Genomic DNA, 23,513 nt, shown 5'->3' with positions numbered 1-23,513 from the left:
TTCAGGTTTGAAGATATGTTTGCTATTGTAAATTTATCCACACTTCTCTTAATAGTTTACATTGTATTTTCTGATGGTCACATAAGGAATCAAAAGAAGCCCTTTAGTTTTCTGAAAGACAAGCAGTATTGCCTAGTGGTTGAGAGAACTTTATTCAACTGCTCTCTTAAATTTAAATTTTGGGGTCTTCCACTTGCTAGTTTGTTATATTTGCTTCCCTTTATTTTTCTCTTTGGTAAAATTAGGATAATCTCATAAATGAGATAATGTTTGTGAAATGCTTCACATTTCTAAAATACTCAATATATTTTAATGGCTATGATGATAATTATTGTCTCAGAGTTGGAAAGATTTCTTAAGTACGGAGGTGAGTTGGGGAAAAGATAAAATGATGTTGCAATGAAGGAACTCTTTTCTCTCAATGCTAATGTCTTTTCCCTGGTGCATTGGCAACTTTTTGTCTAAATACTAGGCATTACCCCAAGAATCAGACATGGAATTTAACAATAGAACACAAGAGGATGTTCTGGAGCGCCTGGCTTATGCTGAGCAGTTGGTGGTGGAGTTAAAAGAAATCGTTAGACAGAAGGACATTCAACTGCAACAAAAGGATGAAGTTCTACAGGTACCATGGTTTTCCTCCTTTCCTGCCAAGCATTTGATAAAAGACAGACACAACATTCACTTACATTTTTCTTTTCACTTAAGTGATTAGAGAATGTGATTCTTATTTCCCTCATACTATAAAATGATGCCTATTGAGAATAACTTTTTGTTATGTACTAGGTACGTGATGAATAAACATTTATATACTTACCATCTCATTGTTCTCTGACAGGAAGAAAGAAAAGCTGCTGATAATAAAATAAAAAAACTAAAACTTCATGCTAAGGCCAAATTAACTTCTTTGAATAAGCACATTGAAGAAATGAAGGCACAAGGAGGGACTGTCCTGCCTACAGAACCTCAGTCAGAGGAGCAACTTTCCAAGGTATGGTGACTGGATATAATACACATTTTCTGAGTGGAAAAGCCTCCCATTATAACAGATCTTCCCTAATCACAAAAATTTATGAAGTTACAACACTAAATGTTGTACTTTCTTATTGAGCTTGTAGTCTAGCTGGGCTCTGGGCCACACACAGATAGAATAAAAGGCCAACAGAAAATATAGAAATGAAATGTGACCTAGACCTTCAGAGAATTAAAAAAGGCTAACAGGAAAAATATACTGGAGTGAGGAATTTAGATGGGAGAGGCACATACTTTTTGGTGGAATTTCATCTTTGGTTAGAATATTAAACTACATAGTCTGTAAGGTTTCCACCAGCTCTGAATTCTTTTAGTCAGTGACTTGACATAGAATATTCTTCGTCTTCATGTGGCCATATATTAGTGGATTAATATTTCATGCATTGTAACTGAATTAATTAGATTGCCTTGGGCTCCCTGTGAGGGGTGCTTTCTAGGTTTATGACTGTCACCTGTCACCAGCAAAACAATTTAAGATCAGGGTTAGAGGAATAAGGAAAGTGGTGCCTTTTAAGAAAGAGTATTGTCCCAACACATTATTATTGCTTTTCTATGTGGTTAAGCCCCAGATATTCACATTCAACCAGCCATTTAGTGAATAAGAAACCTGAGTTTTTTGAAGAGTTTGGTATAGAATATAATGGAGGCCGGCATATAACATGTGCACATTGTAGTTGGCCTAGCCTTAACTCTGCCTAAGAGATCTATTTATTTTTATTTTCATTTTCTTTTTCTTTTTTTTAAATGTTTATTTATTTTTGAGAGAGAGAGAGAGAGAGAGAGACAGAGACAGAGTGCAATCAGCCAAGGGGCAGAGAGAGAGGGAGACACAGAATCTGAAGCAGGCTCCAGGCTCTGAGCTGTCAGCACAGAGCCTGATGCGGGGCTTGAACACACAGACCGTGAGTTCATGACCTGAGCTGAAGTCAGAACCTTAACCGACTGAGCCACCCAGGTGCCCCATTATTTTCATTTTCTTAATTCCACCTTGTTCAATGTTTTTAGTTTGGGGAAATGAGGTTGTAATTGATTCTCTAGGCACAACTCTTGGGGTCACTGGTTAGCTTCCTAGTACCCTGGTTAGTCTTTTTTCTCTGGATCTAATGCTCAGAAGACATTACTTTTCCATAGCTTTATTTAACTTCTCAAAGCTTATTTTAGGAGCTTTTCTCATTCTTCTCAGATTACTTGTTCATCAAGATTCTTTTCTTCTTGGTTTTTCCTCTGATAATTGTTTCTTCTTGTAGTTGTGGTACCAGCCTGTCTCCCCACGTTGCTTTGTTTCTTCTAACTTTCCCTCTACTATGTTGTTAGATTTTTAAGTTATCCATTTTATACTCTGCTTTTTTTTTTTTTTTAAGGCCTGAGACCACAACTTCATTTCCTTCTTCTGTTAAATAAGAGGGTCGAATTCAAATGATTTCTAAGTTTCAGCAATTAGTTATAGCAGCTTTATACTATTGGATACCCATTTACAGAGCTAGACAGTCTCTGGAAAGTATAGTTGAAGAAATGACAGCAATCCTCAGATGCTTGACAAAGTATTACGTAGAAGAAACTATAAAATTATCTTGCGTAGTTCTAATAAGCAGACTTGGTTCATTTGAGGGTGGTGAATTCAGTAGGGAGGGAGAGTCTGGTTTAATATAAGGAAGAGCTTTTTGGGGGAAAAAATAGACTTGAAAGATTTGGATTTCCCTTTACTGGGTCTTGTATGATGTTTTGCCCCTCACTTAACAGCACCTGTGTTTTCCTAAATTCTGTCCTCTGGTTTTTCAAGGCAGTGAGACTGTGAATTTTCTATTAAGTTTTAGTCCTGTGTGGTGCTGACTGGTTTTGTCCTCAGACAAAAAAACCATAAAAATGGGAAACTCAGTGTCATTTCTTCCAAGTATTGACTCCCTTCCAGTGTCTTCCTGCTTTTGGTTGCCCTCTAGCATTTTCAAGTAGCTGTTTTCCTGTATTGTTCAGAGTTGATAGCTGTTATCTGATGGAGGATGAGTCTAGCAAGGAGCTACCTGGCCATACTAAAATGGGAAAACTCTAAGATTCCTTCCTGGTTGATAGGTCAGGTGTTATTTCTTGCTCCCATTTATGAAACTATAATCAAATAGTTATATAGGGCAAGTTAGAACAAAAGATCACATATGTATTAGTTGTAATTATTTTAAATAAATAACTTTATCTCCTGTATTTTCAGCATGATAAGAGTTCTACAGAGGAAGAGATGGAAGTAGAAAAGATAAAACATAAACTCCAGGAGAAGGAAGAACTAATTAGCTGTTTGCAAGCCCAACTTACCCAGGCACAGGCAGAGCAAACTACACAGGTAGGGGTGTTTAGTCACCTCATAATCATTAGGTTAATGAATCACTAAGGCCCAATGGATTATTATACCATAAATACATTTTTCTAGATACCCAACAGATGTTTACCTATGTATCTGTCAATTTTCTTTCTTCTTCCCTTTCCTTCCCTCACCAACTTCCCTTCCTTCCTGCCTAAGTCTAGTAATTGGTGTTTGCCATTTGTGGTTGATATTTGTGGATTCCTATTATGCTTTTTTAAAAATTTTTTTTAATATTTATTCACCCTTGACAGAGAGAGAGAGAGAGAGATAGAGCACGAGTGGGGGAGGGGGAGAGAGAGGGGGAGACAGAATCCGAAGCAGGCTCCAGGCTCTGAGCTGTAGCACAGAGCCCTACGCGGGGCTTGAACTCATAGACCGTGAGATCATGACCTGAGCCGAAGTCTGATGCTCAACCAACTGAGCCACCCAGACGCCCCCTATTATGCTTTTTTAATATATGGTTTCACATATTTTTATTTCAGAAGAGTTTTCTTGAATTATATAGCTTGTAATATTTGGTATGTTTTCTTCTTTAAGAACTTCTATTATCTGTATGTTCCTTCTTTGATTATCTTTAGTATTTGTCACTCTTAGTTCCTTTTTCTTTCTTTCTTCACTGTAACTTTCTTTTTTTTTCTTACTTCACTTAAGGCATTCTGTTTTGTGTTTGTTTACTTTTGTGTTATTTCTTGTTTAGATTTCTTTTTCTGAAATTTCTAATTTTGATTTATGTTGTTCTTCTGTGTTTTATATAATTTTCTTTATTTTTTAACACCTTTTTAAATAGATGGCGGGTTTGGTTTTTTATTTTATTTTATTTTTAACATGTCTCAGTTCTGTTATTATGACCTTTAAGAATATTATTCTGCTCCTTAGTCTTTTTTTTAATAATAACTTTGTATGAAATTTAACCTTGATCCTTTTATGTTCCTTATTTTTGTGTGCAGTTAATTTTTCTAAACTTTTGGAGAGAGGCTTCGTTCAGGAGAACTTTATTTACTTAAGAGACTTTTTTCTCTCTCTCTCTCTCTCTCTCTCTCTCTTTTGTGTGTGTGTGTGTGTGTGTGTGTGTGTGTGTGTGTCTGTCCAAAGATCTGGCAGCTGGATTCAATAGTAATATAATGTAAACCACATGCATAATTTTAAAAATTTTGTAGTGGCTATATTACAAAAGATAAAGAACAGGAAGGAAAATTAACTTCAAAAATATTTTTCATTTAGTCCAATATATTCAAAATATACTTTTGAAATTAATATAATTATTTTTGTGTATTTTACTTTTTCTTTTTTTTCACTGTCTGAAATTTGGTGTGTATTTTTATATTATGTCTCAATTTGGGTTATTAAATTCTCATTAGAAATACTTCACCTCTGTGTAGATTTCATAAAATTTCCAGTTGAAAAAGTAGATTCATTTTAAGTTGTTCCAGACATACTTAAACACTTTCCAATAACTGAACTGAGGGCTGAAACATCATTTTTTGTATGATCTGCATAGGTATCAACTGTGACTCATGTTGTCTGCATAAAGGATTCAGATAAACACATTGCAGTGTTACATGAGTATGTAGGAAAAAATCATTCAAACTGAGTGAATCCACTGACACTGACTACATGATGTATTTATTGTAATACTAGGAATAGCATGCACACTTCTTACTTGTCTTACTTGTTTAACAATTCAAGAGTATATGACATGATGCAATCAAATGAAATATAGTTGAATTTAATGGGAAATAATTTGTACTTTAATTAAAATTAAATTATATTTATAATTAAACTCCTCATTTGCATTAGGCATATTTCAGGCCTTCTGTAGTCACATGTGGCTAGTTGATAATGAATTATACAAGATGTGTGTAGACCTTTTTCTTCTGTTTCTGTTATCTCTATTCTGCGTAATTTTTATTTCACTCCTAGAAGTTTTTTCTTATTTCCGGTCTGTGTCTTGGAAGGCAGCCCTGAATCTTGGAAGGCAGCCCTGATGAGTCAGTTTGGAGAATTCAGAGGGGCTAGGCTGATCTAGCCTTTTAGTCCTTTTTCCTGTGGATCCCTTGCATTTACCCAGTATTGGAGAATGGAAAAGCCCTGCCAATTTAAGCTGCTGTTCTTAGATTGGCCAACTGTGCTTTCCAGTAAGAACTTGTTGGCTATTTGGGGATTTTCCTGTTCTCAAGGCCATTACTGTTGCTCTGTTGCTGCCTTCTTCCTTTGTGTAGGCTCTTAATACCATGCAGGTCTTGTGCCTTTTGGTGGTTTGCTCTGCCTGCTTGTATTTTGGAGTTTGTGGGACTACCTTCCTAATTTCATTGTGAATATTATCTATGGGTTTTTGGTTTTACTGTTTAGTTGTGCTGTCTGTTTCAATGTGAGGATTCAGAGAAGTTGAAAAATTGCTGCTGTCGCTTCTATTTTCCTCTGACAAATAATTCTGATAATTACTTTTTAAAAACCACTACGCACATGTAGTTCACTTTTGTGTTAAGAGGAAATTAGAAGGATATTGGTAGGTATTGGGGCAAATGAGACGGCGAGGTCAAAGAATAAAGAGTGCTAATTCTTTTGTTTAAATAACTATTTTTTTCCTTCTGTGTCTTCCATTTGATAAGCGCTCAACAGAGGTGGAAGAATTTTTAATTATGAAGCAACAGCTCCAAGAGAAGGAAGAACTCATTAGCAGTCTGAAAGCCCAGCTCAGCCAGACACAGGCAGAACAAGCTGCTCAGGTAGGGGGGAAGGTACCTCATAATGGTTAGAATAAAGAATCATGAAAGTCTAATGGGTTATTCATGACAAGCCAATTCAGACACATTTTTTTTTTTTTTAGTTTATTTCTTTTGAGAGAAAGAGTGCAAGCAGGGGTGTGGGGGTCCAGGGAGAGAGGGAGAGAGGGAAAGAGAAAGAATCTCAAGCAGGCTCTGTACTGTCAACACAGAGCCCAACATGGGGCTCAAACTGATGAACCATGAGATCATGATCTGAGCCAAAATCAAAAGTCAGACACCCGACCAACTGAGCCACCCAGGTGCCCCAATTCAAACATTAAAACCTTAGTATATAAAAGTATAGTAACTAGAATGTTACAGTAGAAATGAGAAGGGTATGGTAGTAGAAGAAAATAGAAGTGTTACTATAAAAGTGTTACAATAAAAGTGTTGATAAATTTGCCATAACCTAATTGATGGCTGTTTCTAAGTTCTACAGTCCTGTAATTTGGTTTTAATAGCACACAGAAATTCAGTCTTTTATGATTTGGCTTGTGTTGTTTGGAGGGGACTGGTAAGGTAAACAAAAAGAAATACAAATGATTAGGTCCCTTCTTTCCCTATAGTAAAATCTTACTGAGAAGTTAAATTATAATCAGAAGGTTTCTTAGTATATGATGAGAAAGTGGTATAGGTTACATGATTCAATGTTAAAAGGCACTAGTATTTGACATTCTTCATATTTATTTCTGCTACCAGGACCAGACTGTTTGGACTGGCATCCTCAACTCCTTCTCTCTGGCTGTTTTTCTAAATTTCCAGCTTGACCAACCAACCCTATATTTTTCCCTTGAGAATGCTTTTGACTCGTGAATTTGTTTTTTCCCTTGAAGTATCTTTGCATAATAGTTAATTTTTTCCATTGGGTGTTTAATTTTTTGATAAATTATTGTATTAACGGTGTTTTCTGTCCATGGATGGTCTGCTGCTATGTATACAGTTAATATTGTATATCCCGAAATCCTTACTTTTACAAAACTATTAGCTTTTATTGTGTCCGTTTTAGGCAGAAGCACTATATATAATGTAGCATAGAGAAATACAAAATCTGTATTTTACTGAGTGGCATAAAACATGGAAAGCCAAGAATATAAATATATTATTAACAGATCCATCATAATGCAAACCATTCAGAATGAGTGAATAGCAAGCATCAACACAAATGGAAAGTATTTTGAGAGATGAAAGAGGTTACCATGAGTGTGATATCCAAGGAAGGTACTTGGAAAAATTAGGCAAAACTGTGATGGATAGATATTAATCTCGACAAGATGGGGGAAAGTATTCCATTTGTGAGGAATGGTCTGAGCAAAGTCACAGAGATTAAAAAGGAATATGGTACATTTATAGGAAAGGATACATAGATGCATTTGGTAATGAAGGACTCCAATGCCTATACACTTGCAACACAGGATTCCAGATTCATAGTAATGTCAGAATTAAGATAAAAAAATTACAAAGATTTTTTTCCTACCCAGAAGGAGAGCTGAGATAATTCAAGATGTCATAAATTGAAAAAATTAGCAGTGGTTGAAGGACCAATACAGACTGGGCAAGCTAAGATGAGGTCAGCATACTCAACTACAGATCTTAAGGAAATGAATAAGTAGGCATTCATATGCAGACAACACATGTGCACGTGCGCGCGTGCGCGCGCGCGCACACACACACACACACACACACACACACACACACACTACAGATCTTAAAGAAATGAGTAAGTAGGCATTCGTATGCAGACACACATGTGCACGTGCACACACACATAACTGCAGAACAGAACAAAACAAAAACACTGATGTTAAACAGCTCACAGTCTATTTATTTCCATTTTATTCTGTTAAGAGCCATTTACAAACAAGGGTGATCTAGAAGCCTGCAAGTAATGACACCTGAAAATAGTGGCGTCAGGAAGAGGTGGTAAGAGTTTAGAAATATACCAAGGTCTTTGGTAAAAGCAGTTCTTTGAAGATAAGACAAGTTGATATTCCTGATGAACATGGATGCAAAAATTCTCAATAAAATACTAGCAAACTGAATCCAACCAATACATTTAAAAAATCATTCACCATGATCAAATGGGATTTATTCCAGTTGTAGAGAATTTTGAATAAAAGATACATTAGTTTGAAGTTTGACTTAATAGGGCATGAGATTTTTCACTGAAAGTTTTTGAGCCTGAGTGTGATATTGATGTGCCTAGGACTTAACAGAAACCTAATTTCACTTTGTAGGTTTAATATTCTAATCTCTGCAGAACTTTTAAAAACTATACTTCTTGTATATTTAAACATTTTAGTAGCCATGCAAATATAATTGTTAATCACAATTTGTATTTAGGCTGATTTCTGAATTTGATAAGAGGATTTCTCTTACATTGGAAGTTATTGTCAGGCCTGTCTCTCTTTCAGCATTCTCATCCTTGACATTAAAAATTTAATTTAAAAACTCTATTGTCTATCAGTTCTCAGTGTCTATCTTTGGAGAATAGTGTGTGAGTTTTGTTTGTGCTATATTCGGGGAGTGTAACGTGTATAGTTTCTCTGGTGTGTGTCTTTAGTTGAGTTCCATGCAGCAGGTGGTCCGAGAGAAAGATGCCCGCTTTGAAACACAAGTTCGTCTTCATGAGGATGAGCTTCTTCAGTTAGTAACCCAGGCAGATGTGGAAACAGAGATGCAACAGGTGTGTTGCTAAAACTTAGTAGAATGACTGTCATTTGGTTAACTTTTAATTAAATTTTCTACCTTTGCATACTGCTCTCTACTTGGTCTTAGTGTGCTCCTTAATTGGCTTCTTTTTGGTGATCTTGTCTTCTGTTGCATATTAATTATTTATTTTTTCTTGTCCTTACCTTGCCTTTTATGCCTCTAACCAGGTTGTTGGTACTCAAAAGCTAAATTTAATTGGCAAATGTATGTGGTAGTCAGAAATTGGTTTCTCTTCAGTTTGCCAATTGTAGCTGCATTAAAGACCTGATCCAAAGCTTCAAATCAATGAAGCCAGTTTTAAACTTTCAAAAAATTATAAAGATGTAAAGGAGTGATTTTGAAGTCATAAAGTCTCTTATTAAATCAATTATTCTAAAAAAATTCATTGGGTATATTTTGGAAATTGGCTTCATTGTTTTTAAGTTTATCATCTACTAACTTGAAGGTATTTGTTTTTATTTAGTGTGTAGTGCAGTCTGGTAACTAAAAGTGCTCCAGTGGTATTTCATGGTTGATGCATTTAATTGTTTTTGAGTGAAAACTTCTTCCATGTTCTAAGTAATCCTTCAGAATACACCACTAAATAAAGTTTCAGAATATAGCACTCTTTGAAGTAGTATATTAATATATACATGTATCATTGATTTATTTATCCAACAAATGTGTATCGAGTGCATGTCCTGTGCATGAAGCTAGAAGAGAAATGGTTCTTGCCTGCAGAGAATGTTCTTTTTGGTGAGTGAGATATACATGTACTTATGTTACATAGGAGTAGGACATTGACTATATAATTTTAGAAGTGGATGTTTTATTTTCTCTAATTATTAAAAAGCCTCCCTAATTCAGGGGCTTGCTTGTGTCTCAGTTTGGTTGTTGTCAGTGTACTGGAGAAGGCAATTTCGGAGATTCTTTTTTGTGCTGGAGGGGGAGCATGGCATGCTGGTGTCCCACTCTTTAATCTGTCACCTCAACATCCAAAAAACAGAAGTACACAAATCTACATAATATTTCGAAAGGTAAGCAGATAATGGTGCTCATTGGTTTAGCACATTGTATCTAAAACATTTCCTTCTCAGAAATTAAGGGTGCTGCAGAGGAAGCTTGAAGAGCATGAGGAAGCCTTATTGGGCCGTGCTCAGGTGGTGGACTTGCTACAACAGGAGCTGACTACTGCCGAAGAGAAAAACCAGGTACTGCCTCGTGATCTTTACTGCCTGTCTTAGGAGTGGAGTATTCATTTCCACTTTAGTTTCCCAGGCAGCACATATAACATCATAAGCCTTCTTTTTAAAGTTTATTTATTTATAATTTTTTTTAATGTTTATTTATTTTTGAGAAAGAGAGAAAATGGGGGAGGGCAAAGAGAGATAGAGACACAGAATCCAAAGCAGACTCCAGGCTCAGAACTGTCAGCACAGAGCCCAACGCAGGACTTGATCTCATAGACTGCAAGATCATGACCTGAGCCAAAGTAAGACACTCGACTGGCTAAGCCACCACCCGAGCGCCTCTTGTTTATTTTTGAGAGAGAGAGAGAGAGCGAGAGAGCATGTACACATGGAGGAGTGGAGGAGGGGCAGAGAGAAAGGGAGAGAGAGAGAATCCCAAGCAGGCTTTGTGCTGTCAATGGGGAGCCCAGCTTGGGGCTCTATGTCATGAATCGTGACAGCATGATCTGAGCCAAAATCAAGAGTCAGACGCTTAACCAACTGAGCCACCCAGGCATTCCATAACATCGTAAGCCTTCTGAGAATAGGTGCCATTTATTCATTCTTTCAACAAATACCCTGTGCTTACATGGTGGTGATATAACGATGAGCTTACCTTTTGTATCTTTTATTCTTGCTTTTTCCTTTGTGCTTTTAGGTCTTATGCAATTTTAGGTTTGGTCCTGGGTCTCTAGCCCCATGCTTCACCTATGCTTATTGAATTCACTATGCTTATTGAAATGAAAGAATGAATTTATAGCTCATGAAGCCTAGTTTCTCTAGAATGTCATACTGTCTTCTAGTGAGTTTCCTTTCTGTTAGTTTGCTCCTTTGGTATCTCGAATGGTTCTTGTGCCTGATTTTTACTATCCCTTGTTTGTTTTTGTTGATTTTCTGTTGGCTTGAAATAATCCCACCATGCAGTATTCCCTGAATCTAAAGTGATCAGACAAAGATGTTCTAAAATCTTAAGCTCAAGTATCCCATCCCAGGCTGTAACCCATCCTGTCATTCCCTTTCTCAGGCTGTCTTGACCTTTATTCTCATTGAGATCCTTTGGTCCTTTCACTTTGTTCCTCTGGTATGTTAGTTCTTTCTTGGCCTCTCTCCTTTCCCCATCTGCTGTTGACCCATGTTTGACCCTTTGGAATACTCTTTTATCAGACCTTAGGTTCCCTATGTCCTTGTCTTATCACATTCAGGTAGCCAAATCCTAATGTAGAATCAGTGCTATAGTCCAGATTCTCTGCTTATTCATCTGGGTGCTGTGTGCTGCTGGAGAAAGTCAATCATCTTCTTTCTTCTTAATTTTCAACTCTTCTTGAGAAGGACGTCTTGCATAGAAACATCCCAGATCTCCCATCCTAATAAAACCTATATCCTGATCCCGAGGCTCCTCTCACTGTCTTCAGGCAGTTAGGTTCAAATCTCAGTTGTGCCTCTTACTAGATAGTTACTATACAAATAGTTACAACTATGTGACTTTCGGCAAATTTCCCTTTTTCTCTGCTCCTGTTAATACCTAAGTATCTCTCTCATGGCCTCTATCACTTTTGAATTATAATTATCTGGTTAAATGTGACTCCCACTGAACTCTGAGTTCCATGAGGGCAGGAACGACATTCATTCATTCATTCGTTATTCAATATTTATTGAGTACCAGGTACTCATTGTGACATGCACTATGCTTGGTGCTAGAGAACAGTGATGATAAAACAAAGTCCCTTCACTTATTGAACTTATTTCGTAACGGGAGAGACAGAAAATAAAAGATGACGCACAAATAAGTATGTATGAATAGAAACTGTTAAAAGTATCAAGGAGCAAATACAGGGTCTTATGCAATTTTAGGTTTGGTCCTGGGTCTCTAGCCCCATGCTTCACCTAGAACAGGTACTTAACTATGCTTATTGAAATGAAAGAATGAATTTATAGCTCATGAAGCTTTGTCTTTTTTTCTTAGATTCTCTCTCAGCAGTTACAGCAGATGGAAGCTGAGCATAATACTTTAAGGAACACTGTGGAAACAGAAAGACAGGAGTCCAAGATTCTAATGGAAAAGATGCAACTTGAGGTGACAGAGAGAAAATTATCTTTCCATAACCTGCAGGAAGAAATGCATCATCTTCTGGAGCAGCTTGAGCAAGCAGGTCAAGCCCAGGCTGAACTACAGTCCCGGTACAATGCTTTAGAGCAGAAGCACAAAGCAGAAATGGAAGAGAAGATCTCTCACATTTCGAGTCTTCAGAAGACTGAGCAAGAGCTACATTCTGCCTGTAATGCTCTAAAGGAGGAAAATTCAAAGCTTCTCCAAGATAAGAGTGAACAGGCAGTTCATTCAGCCCAGGCTATTCAACAACTGGAAGGTCAGTATTTGGTTGCTTTTCAAGTCTACTTGGTTAGCACCTGAGTGTCTCCTACTTCAGAATTTCAGGGATATGTTAATGACATCATTTGCTCAAAGCAATTGAATCATTAGCAGAATTACGAAAGACCTCTCTTCTGAACTCTTTGTCATTTTTCCTATCTCTGGCTGAAGTTATAATCTGGCTTAATATTATAATTATCATTACAGAAATAAAAACTATTGATAATGATGTGTCGTGTATTAAAAAGAATGCTATGTGAAACATGACTGTGATCTGAAAGTTTCAGTAACTGAAATGAGTAGGATTTGTTTTTTGTTTTCTTCAAATTTTTCTTTAAATTTTAGTTAACATACAGTGCAATATTGGTTTCAAGAGTAGAATTCAGTGATTCATCACTTACATACAACATCCAGTGCTCGTCATAAGTGCCCTCCTTATACCTATCACCCATCTAGTCCATCTGCCATCCACCTCCCTCTGATAACCCTCAGTCTGTTCTCTGTCTTTAAAGAGTCTCTTTTAGTTTGTTTCCCTCTCTCCATGCCACCCCCCATATGTTCATCTGTTTTGTTTCTTAAATTCCACATATGTGTGAAATCAGATGGTATTTGTCTTTCTCTGACTGACTTATTTCACTAGCATAATACACTCTAGTTCCGTCCACATTGTTGCAAATGGCAAGATTTTGTTCTTTTTGATGGCTGAATAATATTCCATTGTGTATATATGCCACATCTTCTTTATCCATTCATCAGTCGATGGACATTTGGGCTCTTTCCATAGTTTGGCTGTTGTTGATAATGTTGCTATAAACACTGGGGTGCATGAATCCCTTCGAATACGATTTTTGTATCCTTTGGGTAAATACCTAGTAGTGCAACTGCTCGATCATAGGGTAGTTCTATTTTTAACTCTTTGAGGAACCTCCATACTATTTTCCAGAGTGGCTGCACCAGTTTGCATTCCCACCAACAGTGTAAGAGGATTCCCCTTTCTCCACATCCTCATTGACATCTGTTGTTTCTTGTGTTGTTATTTTTACCCAATAAATGAGTAGGATTTGAATTAATTTTTGGGAAACTCAGGCTAGATCTAGGTACATAGGTAGGGAAACTGAATGGTGTGGAATCATCCTTACTTCTAAAGATGGATCTGAATGCTTTTCTTAAAGGTAAAAAGTTCTTTTTAAGGAAAATCTTTATCCTTTTAGAAGGTCTAATGAAAACTTACTTTTTAAAAAAGTTTTATTATTAAAGTAATACATGCTTCTAATTTAATTTGAAGAGATTGGCATACATTTGAAGGAAAGATTTTAGAAAAACTTAAGCTGAAGATCTGTATTGAGGAGTTGAACATTAACCAGAAAGCCTTGAGAGGCATTACATGGGAACAGTGTGTTACATGAGCACACTGTCCTCTTAACTGGACCATATTTATGTGCAGAGTTGTGCCATATTATCTTGGTGGGATTCATAATGATTCAGTGTAGAGTGAAGAAAATAAAATTTAAAAATACTAAAGGCATTTGCAAGGGGTTAAGGAAAAATGACTTTGTAAAAAATTCTAATCCTGTTTTATTTTACCTTTTAAGGAAGTGGTTTATGGAGATGCCTTTTGGTCCTTCAGAGCATGTGAACAGTTAAAACATGACATTGGCATAATTTTAATTAAGATAACTGGAGTAAGGGGTGCCTGGGTGGCTCAGTCGGTTGAGTGACTGACTTCGGCTCAGGTCATGATCTCATGGTCTGTGACTTTGAGCCCTGTGTTGGGCTCTGTGCTGACAGCTCTGAGCCTGGAGCCTGCTTTGGATTCTGTGTCTCCCTCTGTCTCTGCCCCTCCCCCACTCATGCTCCGTCTGTCTCAGAAGTAAATAAACATTAAAAAAAAATATTTAAAAAAAGATAACTGGAGTAAGCAGCATGTGGTATATCTCTAGAAGATAACAATTTACCAAGTTTCAGACTTGCATCAGAAATCATTTTTATTTACTTATTTTCCTTTCCTTAGAGCAAGTCAAATTGCTAAGCAGACCAACCTTGCAACAACATGAAGCAGCGTCTCAGACTTCTCTCCCAGATGTTTATACTGAGGATACACAGGTAATTAAATGTTTACTTCTTATGAATATGATCTGTCTTTGCTGTATCTATACTTGAGTGCTCTAATGAGAATTTATTCCAGAAAGTAGTATAAACTTTCTGTCTCTTCTGCCTGATAAGATGCTTTTTTAAAAAAAATTATTTATTTATTTTGAGAGAGACAGAGAGGGTGTGAGCAGGGGAAGAGCAGAGAGAAAGGGAGAATCCCAAGAAAGCTCCACACTGTTAGTGCAGAGGCCGATATGGTGCTCAAACTCAAGAAATTGTGAGATCATGACCTGAGCTGAAACCAAGAGTCAGACACTTAACCAACTGAGCCACCCAGACGCCCTGATAAAATGCTTTTTTGGAGGTGATTCCATTTGAAAGGAATCATGAAAGCCATTAATTTATGTCTGAACAGTGATTAATGAGGAAATAATAGATAATAAGTACCATGATCTCAGGAGCCTTTCTGATTCTAAGGTCTTAGAATTCTGATTTGGAAATAAATCATTATTTTTGATTTTATAATCCCTTTTATCAGCTGAGAAGTCAATTTTGTTTTTGGTAGACTGAGATTTGATCAGCTTTAATGTACACAATTTCATCTAACCAGATGTTTAAGTCTATTATAGAAATCATAATGCTCCCATTAAGTAACAGTAGAAACTTTAATTGCCAATTAGCTGTTGATTGGCCCATATATTCTCTTTTCCTTCTGTAAAAATCTCTGTGAGAAGCTAGATTGTAATCATCATAAGGCTGTTATGGAGCATGATTATCAGAACAAGGATAGTTAGTTTGATGCTCTTAATTGGCTAGTGCCAAGCTGGGATAACTGGATTCATTCATCTCCATTATAAGCTATACCCTTCCAAACTGACAAACATATTGACCAGCAAGAGTTCCATGGTCCCTGGGCAGTACTGTACACTGATAAAAATTTTTGTTTCCTGGCTTCTAGCATCTAGCTTTCCAATCTCTTCTGTTCTCAAAATCACAACTTTTCCCTCTAATGTTTAAAGACATTTTTCAATAATTTCAAAAAATTTAAAGAATATGATAGTGAATACCTCTATATCCACTATCTGGGTTCTATCAACATTTTACTAAAAAACAAGCAAAACAAAACAAAACAAAACATCTTACTGTATTTGCTTTATAAAACATCTATCCATTTATCCATCCACTACTTCATCTTAATTTTTTATGTATTTCACAGGAAGTTGTAGATACATTTTTCTCTAAATATTCCAACATGCATATCATTGACTAGATTTTAATATTTATTTATAGTTTTTTTCTTTTGAAGTAAGATTTAGAAACATGAAATGTATAAATATTAAATGTACCATTCATTGAGTTTTGTCAAATGCATACACTACTGTTACCCCAAATCCCTATCAAGATATATCACTATCTGCCCACGAAGTATTCTCATACCTTTTTGAAGCCAATCACATCCTAACCTTCTAGAGATGACCAATGTTCTGTTTTTTCACCACAGATTAATTTTGCCTGTTTTCCAGAGTCATGTAAATATATGTGCTCTTTTGTGTAAAGTTTCTTACACTCAGCCTGTTTTGAGACTCATCCATGTTGCTGCATATATCATACTGTACTTTTTATATTGCTGAGAAGTACTTAATTTTGTGAATATATTGCATTTTCCTTTTGCATGACTGTGCTGTAATTTCCTGTTGATGATTTCCTGGGCTTTGGCCATTATGAATTAAGCTGCTATAAACATTCTTGTACAGGTATTTGTGAGGACATACGTTTTCATTTATCTTCAGTAAATACTAGTTGAGGAATTGCTGGGCCATAGCGTATGTATTTAGCTTTATAAGAAACTGCTGAATCATTTCCCAAAGTGGTTGTATTATTTTACATTGCCATCTAAAATATATGAGAGTTCGGGGCGCCTGGGTGGCGCAGTCAGTTAAGCGTCCGACTTCAGCCAGGTCACGATCTCACGGTCCGTGAGTTCGAGCCCCGCGTCGGGCTCTGGGCTGATGGCTCGGAGCCTGGAGCCTGTTTCCGATTCTGTGTCTCCCTCTCTCTCTGTGCCTCCCCCGTTCATGCTCTGTCTCTCTCTGTCCCAAAAATAAAATAAATGTTGAAAAAAAAAAAAATTTTAAAATATATGAGAGTTCTAGTTGTTCCACATCTTTTCCAAGATTTGATATTGTCAATTTAAAAAATGTTAGCCATTTTAATGGGTGCTTGGTTTTAATTTGCATTTCCTTGATGAAAAATGATATTGAACATTTTTTCTTGAGATTCCTGGCTTTATATATCTTATTTTGATCAAGTGTCTTTTCAAGTTATTCCCCCATTTAAAAATTGAAGTTCTTTGTCTTTTTATTATCAAGTAGTAGGGATTCTTTATATATCCTGAATGCCAATTTATTTTCAAATCTGTTTCGTGACTATTTTCTCCCACACAGTGGCTTGCCTCCTACTCATATTCTTCATGTCTTTTAACTAGTAGACATTTTATAATTTTGATGAAACCTGTTATTTATCAATTTTTTTTTATTGTTATAATTTTCTGTGCCCCAACTATGAAACCTTTGCTTAATGCCAAGTCATAAAGTTTTTGTCTTGTTTTCTTCCACAAGCTTTACGGTTTTAGCCTTCCCAGTTAAGTCTTTGAACCTCAGAATTTTTGTGTGTAGTGTAAGGTAAGGGTCAAGGCTTATTTTTTTCCCCCATATAGATGTCCAGTTGTTTCAGCACTATTTCTTGAAAAGACTTTACTTTCCTCATTGGATTTCTTTGGTATATTTGTTGAAAATCAAATGATTACTAGGTCCATTTCTGAACTTAGTATTCTGTTGTCTTGATCTATTTGTCAGTCCTTAGGCCAGTAACACACTGTCTTTACTACTGTAGAGTGTAGTTAGTCTTGAAGTCAAGTAGTATAAGTCTTTTGATTTTGTTCTTCTATTCAAGATCGCTTTATTACAGGTACATATCCACAGAAAGTATATAGTCTGTGTTCTCAAATTGTATTAAAAAAAAAAAAACGAAAGAAAGCTCGGTGGGATTTTGAGTTGGCACTGTGTTGAATCTATAGATCAATTTAGGGAGAATTGACATCTTAACACTATTGAACTTATCAATCCATGAGCAAATGTAGTATATTTTCCCACTTATTTTTATCTTCTTTAATTTCCTTCATGATGTTTTATAGTTTTCATTGGAGGGGCTGTGCACATTTAAAAGTTTATTCCAAAGTAGTTAATGCCTGTTGATGCTTTTGTAGATGGAATTATTCTAATTTCAGTTTCCAGCTGTTTGCTGCTAATATGTAAATGTACAATTGAATTTTGCTTAGTAACTTTATATTATCTGAACTTGACAAATATTCATTTTATTAGTTCTAGTCTCTTTTTATAGATTCCTTGGATTTTCTAAGTAAACCGTCATGTCATCTCCAAATAAAGATGACTTTTACTTCTTTCTAATCTTTATGTCTTTCTTTTTTTTATGCAATAGCTAGGACCTTCATTTTCATTACACTATTTCATAAAGTGGTGAGATTCTTGCATTGTTCCTGATCTTATGGGAAAATGTTCCATATTTTACCATTAGCTATGCTTACCATTAACTTTCGGTTTTCAATAAATGTCCTTTACTGGATTGAGGACATTCCCCTCTATTTCTAGTTTTCTGAGAATTGGCATTGAATTTTGTCAAATGCTTTTTCTGCATTTTTCTAAATGCACATATAGATTTTCTTTTATATTCTGTTAATGTGGTACAGTATTTTAATATTAAACCAACCTTGTGTTGTTGGGATAAATCCCACTTGGTCATGAGGTATTATCCCTTTAATACATTACTGAATTTGATTTGCTACTATTTTGTGAAGGATTTGGTATCCATATTCATGAAGGATATCAGTCTATAATTTTCTCTTTGTTTTATAATATCTTTGTCAGATTTTGATATTAAGATTGTGCTGGCCTCATAAGACAAGCTTGAAAGTGTTCCTTTTTATTTTCTGAGAGTTTAAGATTGGTATTAAATGTCTGAAAGAATTCAACAGTGAGACCGTCTGAATCTAAAATTGTAAAAGAAAGAAAGAAATTGAATTTCTTTTACAGGTGTAATGCTAATAAGATTTTTTTCATCTTATGTCAGTTTGGGTTTTTTTGTTATTGTTGTTGAGATTTTGCCCATTTCATTGAAGATGTCTAGTTTTTGTCATATTGTTGGTTATAATATTCCCTCTTTATCCTTTTAATGCCCATAGCTTTTTAGTGGCACTCACCCTCACCCCAGTCCCTATTGTTTTTTAAAAACTGAGATATAATTGATACATCATTGTATAAGTTTGAGGTGTACAAAGTATTGATTTGATTCATTTATATTTTACAGTATGATTACCTTAGCCTTAGCTAACACCTCCATCATGTCACATAATTATCACTTCTGTTTTGTGGTGAGAATATTGAAGATCTAGTCTCAGCAACTTTCAAGTATGTGATACAGTATCATTAACTGTGTATCACAGTGCTGTAAATTAGCTCTCCAGGACAGAATTTGTTCATCTTCTCACTGCAAGTGTGTATCCTTTGATCAAAATTCCCTCAATTTATGCTTTGTTTTCCTGAGCAGTGTTACTAGCAATTATTCCACTTCTTATTTTTTTTAAGTCTTTTCAAAGAACTAGCTTTGGCTTTGTTGATTTTCTCTGTTACTGGTCTGTTTTCACTTTCATTGATTGTTGCTTTCTGGTATTTCTTTCTACTAATTGGTTTTACTTTGTTGTTCTTTTGCTAACCTCTCAAGGTAGAACTTTATATCAAAGGTTTAAGTTTTTTTCCCTCATATAAGCATTTTTCATTTAAAGTTACACAATTCTCTCAAAGTCCATAGTTTGATATATTTTTTATTGTTCATTTTCCTTGCGATTTCTTCTTTGTGGATTATTTAGAAGTGTGTTGTTTAATATCTAGAAATTTGGTTTTATTTCTAGATATTTTATTATTATTGATTTGTAATTGGATTTCATTGTGATCAGATAATATGCTGTATATGATTTAAAATCCTTTGACATTTTTAGAGACTTGTTTTATGATACAGCCTGTGGTCTTTCTTGGTGATCATACCTTGTGCACTTGTAAAGGATGTATATTCTGTAGTTATTGGATTCTGGAATTGTCTATTTTTCGTTTTAATTGTCATTTTTTGCTTCTTCGTAATTTGAATTTCTGTTATTAATTACCTTTACATTTATGATTTTATGTCTTCTGAGGAAATGTTCCTTATTTCATTTATAAAATGTTACTCTATCTCTAGTAACATTTCCTTACTTGAAGTTCTTTTTTTATCTGATATTAATGAAAGAACTCTAGTCTTCTGATGTTTACTGTTTGTATAGTACATTCTTTTCTATCCTTTTACTTTCAAGTTACTCTTTCTTTAAAGTGAATGTCTTACCTACCCTATGACCCAGCAGTAGCACTGCTAGGAATTTACCCAAGGGATACAGGAGTACTGATGCATAGGGTACTTGTACCCCAATGTTTATAGCAGCACTCTCAACAATAGCCAAATTATGGAAAGAGCCTAAATGTCCGTCAACTGATGCATGGATAAAGAAATTGTGGTTTATATACACAATGGAGTACTATGTGGCAATGAGAAAGAATGAAATATGGCCCTTTGTAGCAACATGGATGGAACTGGAGAGTGTGATGCTAAGTGAAATAAGCCATACAGAGAAAGACAGATATCATATCTTTTCACTCTTATGTGGATCCTGAGAAACTTAACAGAAACCCATGGGGGAGGGGAAGTAAAAAAAAAAAAAAAAAAAAAAGAGGTTAGAGTGGGAGAGAGCCAAAGCATAAGAGACTCTTAAAAACTGAGAACAAACTGAGGGTTGATGGGGGGTGGGTGATGGGTATTGAGGAGGGCACCTTTTGGGATGAGCACTGGGTGTTGTATGGAAACCAATTTGACAATAAATTTCAAAAAAAAAAAAGTGAATGTCTTAAAAGCAGCATAAAGTTTGGTTATGCTCTTTTATTTCTTCTCATAATCTCTACTTTATAATTAGAGTGTTTAGTGTCCATTTAATGTAATTATTGATACGATTGGATTTAGCTGTACCGTTTTTTCTTATTTGGGATTTGATAATTCATTTTTTATTCTTTCATTGATTTCCCTCTCACACTCTGGCAGGTGTGTTTGCCCCAAAGTCTGTTTCCTTGTTTTTCAAGATCTCATTCTGAGGCTTTTCTGTCAGTGTTTTACTTGCTCCTTGTAATGCAAACCGGGAACTTCCCTTAGAATAAGTCATAGAATCCTTAAACTCATCTCTTGCCATTTCTTTAAACATTAAGTGAAGATTTGGGGCTGAGTAGGCTGTAAAGACTATCAAGGCTTAAAAATCCTACACTTTTATGAAGAATTGTATAGAAAATCCCCTTGGCGAAGAAAAACCTGTATAAAACGACAGACAACTAAAGATGTGTCCTAATGAGATATTTGCCTCACTAGGAAAACGAAACCAATATGGATGCATAAATGAAGCACAAGATAATTTTTATTATCCTTGGAAAAAACAAAAACAGTTATGGCTCTTCTTCTTTTTAAAGATTATATATTAACTTTTGTCCCTGTTCTTCATGTTTAGTCTCCTACAAGAGAGTGATCTGGTTATCAAGTGGCATTAAGCAAACTTTGTAATGTTACTTATGGACCTGAAAATGTTTTTTCTTGTGCAATAGACTTGAGATTTCTGTCTTTGTAATCCAGTGCCTATTCTTAAATTTGAAAGCCAATGAACTAGAAGTTTGTGTGAAAATTTTTCTATCTTCTGATAAAAAGCATTACTTTAAAGATGAGCTAGGCAAATACGTAGATGCCATATTTAAAGTATTTTCGTGGCTGGAGAACTTTTAGAAGACAAAAATGCCAGAGGCTATCTGGGCATTATGTGAGGGTTTTTCACTGAGAATCATTGATTTGTTGTCTTTCTACATTTTAGGTAGTCACTGAGGAGAATATTGCCTTTTTGCAGAAGAAAGTGATAGAACTAGAGAATGAAAAGAGAGCTTTGCTCCTTAGTTGTATAGAGCTGGAGGAGCTGAAAGCTGAGAATGGTACGTATAAATGAAAACCATAATTCTCTGTCTTCTCAACCCACATGCTTCTACTTTTATCACTATACATGTATAACATGTAGATTTTCTGATTCGATGACAATGATCTTAGCACAGCTGGTGGTTATTAAAGATAGGACTAATACACAATGAACAATTAGAGCATCATACCCGTGTTTATGTAAGTATAACATTTTACATTATGGGATGTAAATGCTGTAGGATATCAGTATTTTGGAGTGGTCAAGGGATCTTTTCAGGAGCATGGCTTGAATAGGACCTTAATAAGAGGATGAATTTTTAAAGAGGCAAAATGATGAGAGAAAGGGTATTCCCGGTAATACATTTTGGGGATGAAGTAACAGAGATCAGTGTAAAATAAAGGTCCAAAAGTAGAAAACATTTTGAGTTTTGCTCATGCTATATACTACTTACAACCCTATCCCTTTCCTTTAGTCAGGCTAATTCTTACTCATCTTTCAGACATCAACTAGGGTACTTTACCAAGTAAAGTTTGTACCATTTCTTTTTATTTTTTTTAATGTTTATTTACTTTTGAGAAAGAGAGAGAGACAGAGCCCTAGTGGGGGAGGGGCAGAGAGAGAGAGGGAGACACAGAATCTGAAGCAGGCTCCAGGCTCTGAGCTGTCAACAAGGGGCTTGAACTCACGAACTGTGTAATCATAACCTGAGCTGAAGTTGGATGCTTAACCAACTGAGCCACCCAGGTGCCCCAAGTTTGTACCTTTCTTAAACTCTATAGACAGTATTTCCACGTCAACCATTTTTCAGTTCTACTTAGCTGGGGATTATATATCTGTATTAGACTATTCCCACCATTGCTAATATATAAAGAACACCACAAATTCAGCTCATTAATCAACCCACTTAAAGCACTTCTTTGAGACTTTATCCATGATGCTTATTTTGCAGTTTTGCAAACAGTGCCTATCACTGTCATATAGCTCATTATAGTTTAGAGGTGTTACACAAGTTCCATTCTCTTTGCTTTTTCCTGCAAGGATCACTGCCCTTAAGGTTTTCTGTATTAGTTTTTGTGTTTGGTTTTAGGTTACCTTTGCTTTATGTGTCATATTCTATTCAACTCCCCTTTTGCACTTCCATTTCTACCACTGTACCTCTTCCTCAAATAATCTTGTGAGATGTCTGAACACATTATATACTGTCTCAAATTCATTTGTTTCATGAATTGTCATTCATTCATTTAGCAGATTTCTGTGGTACCTATTCTATGTGCCAAGCAGTAATCTAGTTGCTGTGATAACTTGCCTAACACATTACAGGGGAAGATAGGCCATGAACAGATATATAAATAAGAAAATTTCAGAACATGATAAGTATTAGGATAAAAATAAAATAGATAACTGCAAGTATGCCTGGGGAGAGAGGAAAGCAACATTAGAGTCATTAGGGTAGGCCTCTCTGAGAACTTGAAACCTGAATGAAGAAAAGGGGACAGCCATGCAAAAAGGCCAAGCAAGAAGCATTCCAAGCAGAGAAAAAAGCAGTGCAAATACCATGAAATCTGAATAAACTTGATATGTTTGCAGACAGAAATAAAGCCAGTATTTTGGGAGGAGAGTGAGCAAAAAAAGGCCAGTGCAGAAGAAAAGGTTGTAGAATAGGTGGGGTCAACTCATGAGAGCCCATGTAGGTCATGTTAAGACATTTAGATGTAGTATAAAATGCTTTTTTTACCTTTAACATATCTGTCTTAGCTTCTCAGAAAGTGTATAAACTTCTTGGGGGCATGTTAATACTCAGTGTTTTTATCCTCCAAGGTACTACTACCCTTTTTAGATATATGTATCAAAATAGAACATGGGGTAGAACTTAGAAGATTGGATTATG

At 35.7% G+C, this 23,513-nt stretch overlaps 1 protein-coding gene across 11 annotated transcripts in view; it reads left to right on the top strand.

Annotated features, from left to right (window-relative positions):
• The window catches only part of GOLGB1 (golgin B1), a 90,198-nt gene that overhangs the window by 22,849 nt on the left and 43,836 nt on the right, over window positions 1–23,513 (top strand). For 8 of the 11 annotated variants that reach the window (XM_042956957.1, XM_007098335.3, XM_042956953.1 and 5 more), the window contains 9 exons: window positions 473–625; window positions 839–991; window positions 3,233–3,361; window positions 5,992–6,108; window positions 8,708–8,830; window positions 9,933–10,046; window positions 12,028–12,430; window positions 14,444–14,535; window positions 21,527–21,641. In XM_042956957.1, coding sequence (XP_042812891.1) covers window positions 473–625; window positions 839–991; window positions 3,233–3,361; window positions 5,992–6,108; window positions 8,708–8,830; window positions 9,933–10,046; window positions 12,028–12,430; window positions 14,444–14,535; window positions 21,527–21,641 — 1,399 coding nt within the window. The remainder of the gene's footprint in view (window positions 1–472; window positions 626–838; window positions 992–3,232; window positions 3,362–5,991; window positions 6,109–8,707; window positions 8,831–9,932; window positions 10,047–12,027; window positions 12,431–14,443; window positions 14,536–21,526; window positions 21,642–23,513) is intronic. The other 3 variants (XM_042956956.1, XM_015544795.2, XM_042956958.1) reach the window with 3 other exon arrangements.

This window comes from Panthera tigris, chromosome C2 (assembly GCF_018350195.1).
Source record: "Panthera tigris isolate Pti1 chromosome C2, P.tigris_Pti1_mat1.1, whole genome shotgun sequence".
NCBI lineage: Eukaryota > Metazoa > Chordata > Mammalia > Carnivora > Felidae > Panthera > Panthera tigris.
Note: the sequence above shows the minus strand (reverse complement) of the source record. Positions and strands in the feature narration are given on the sequence as shown.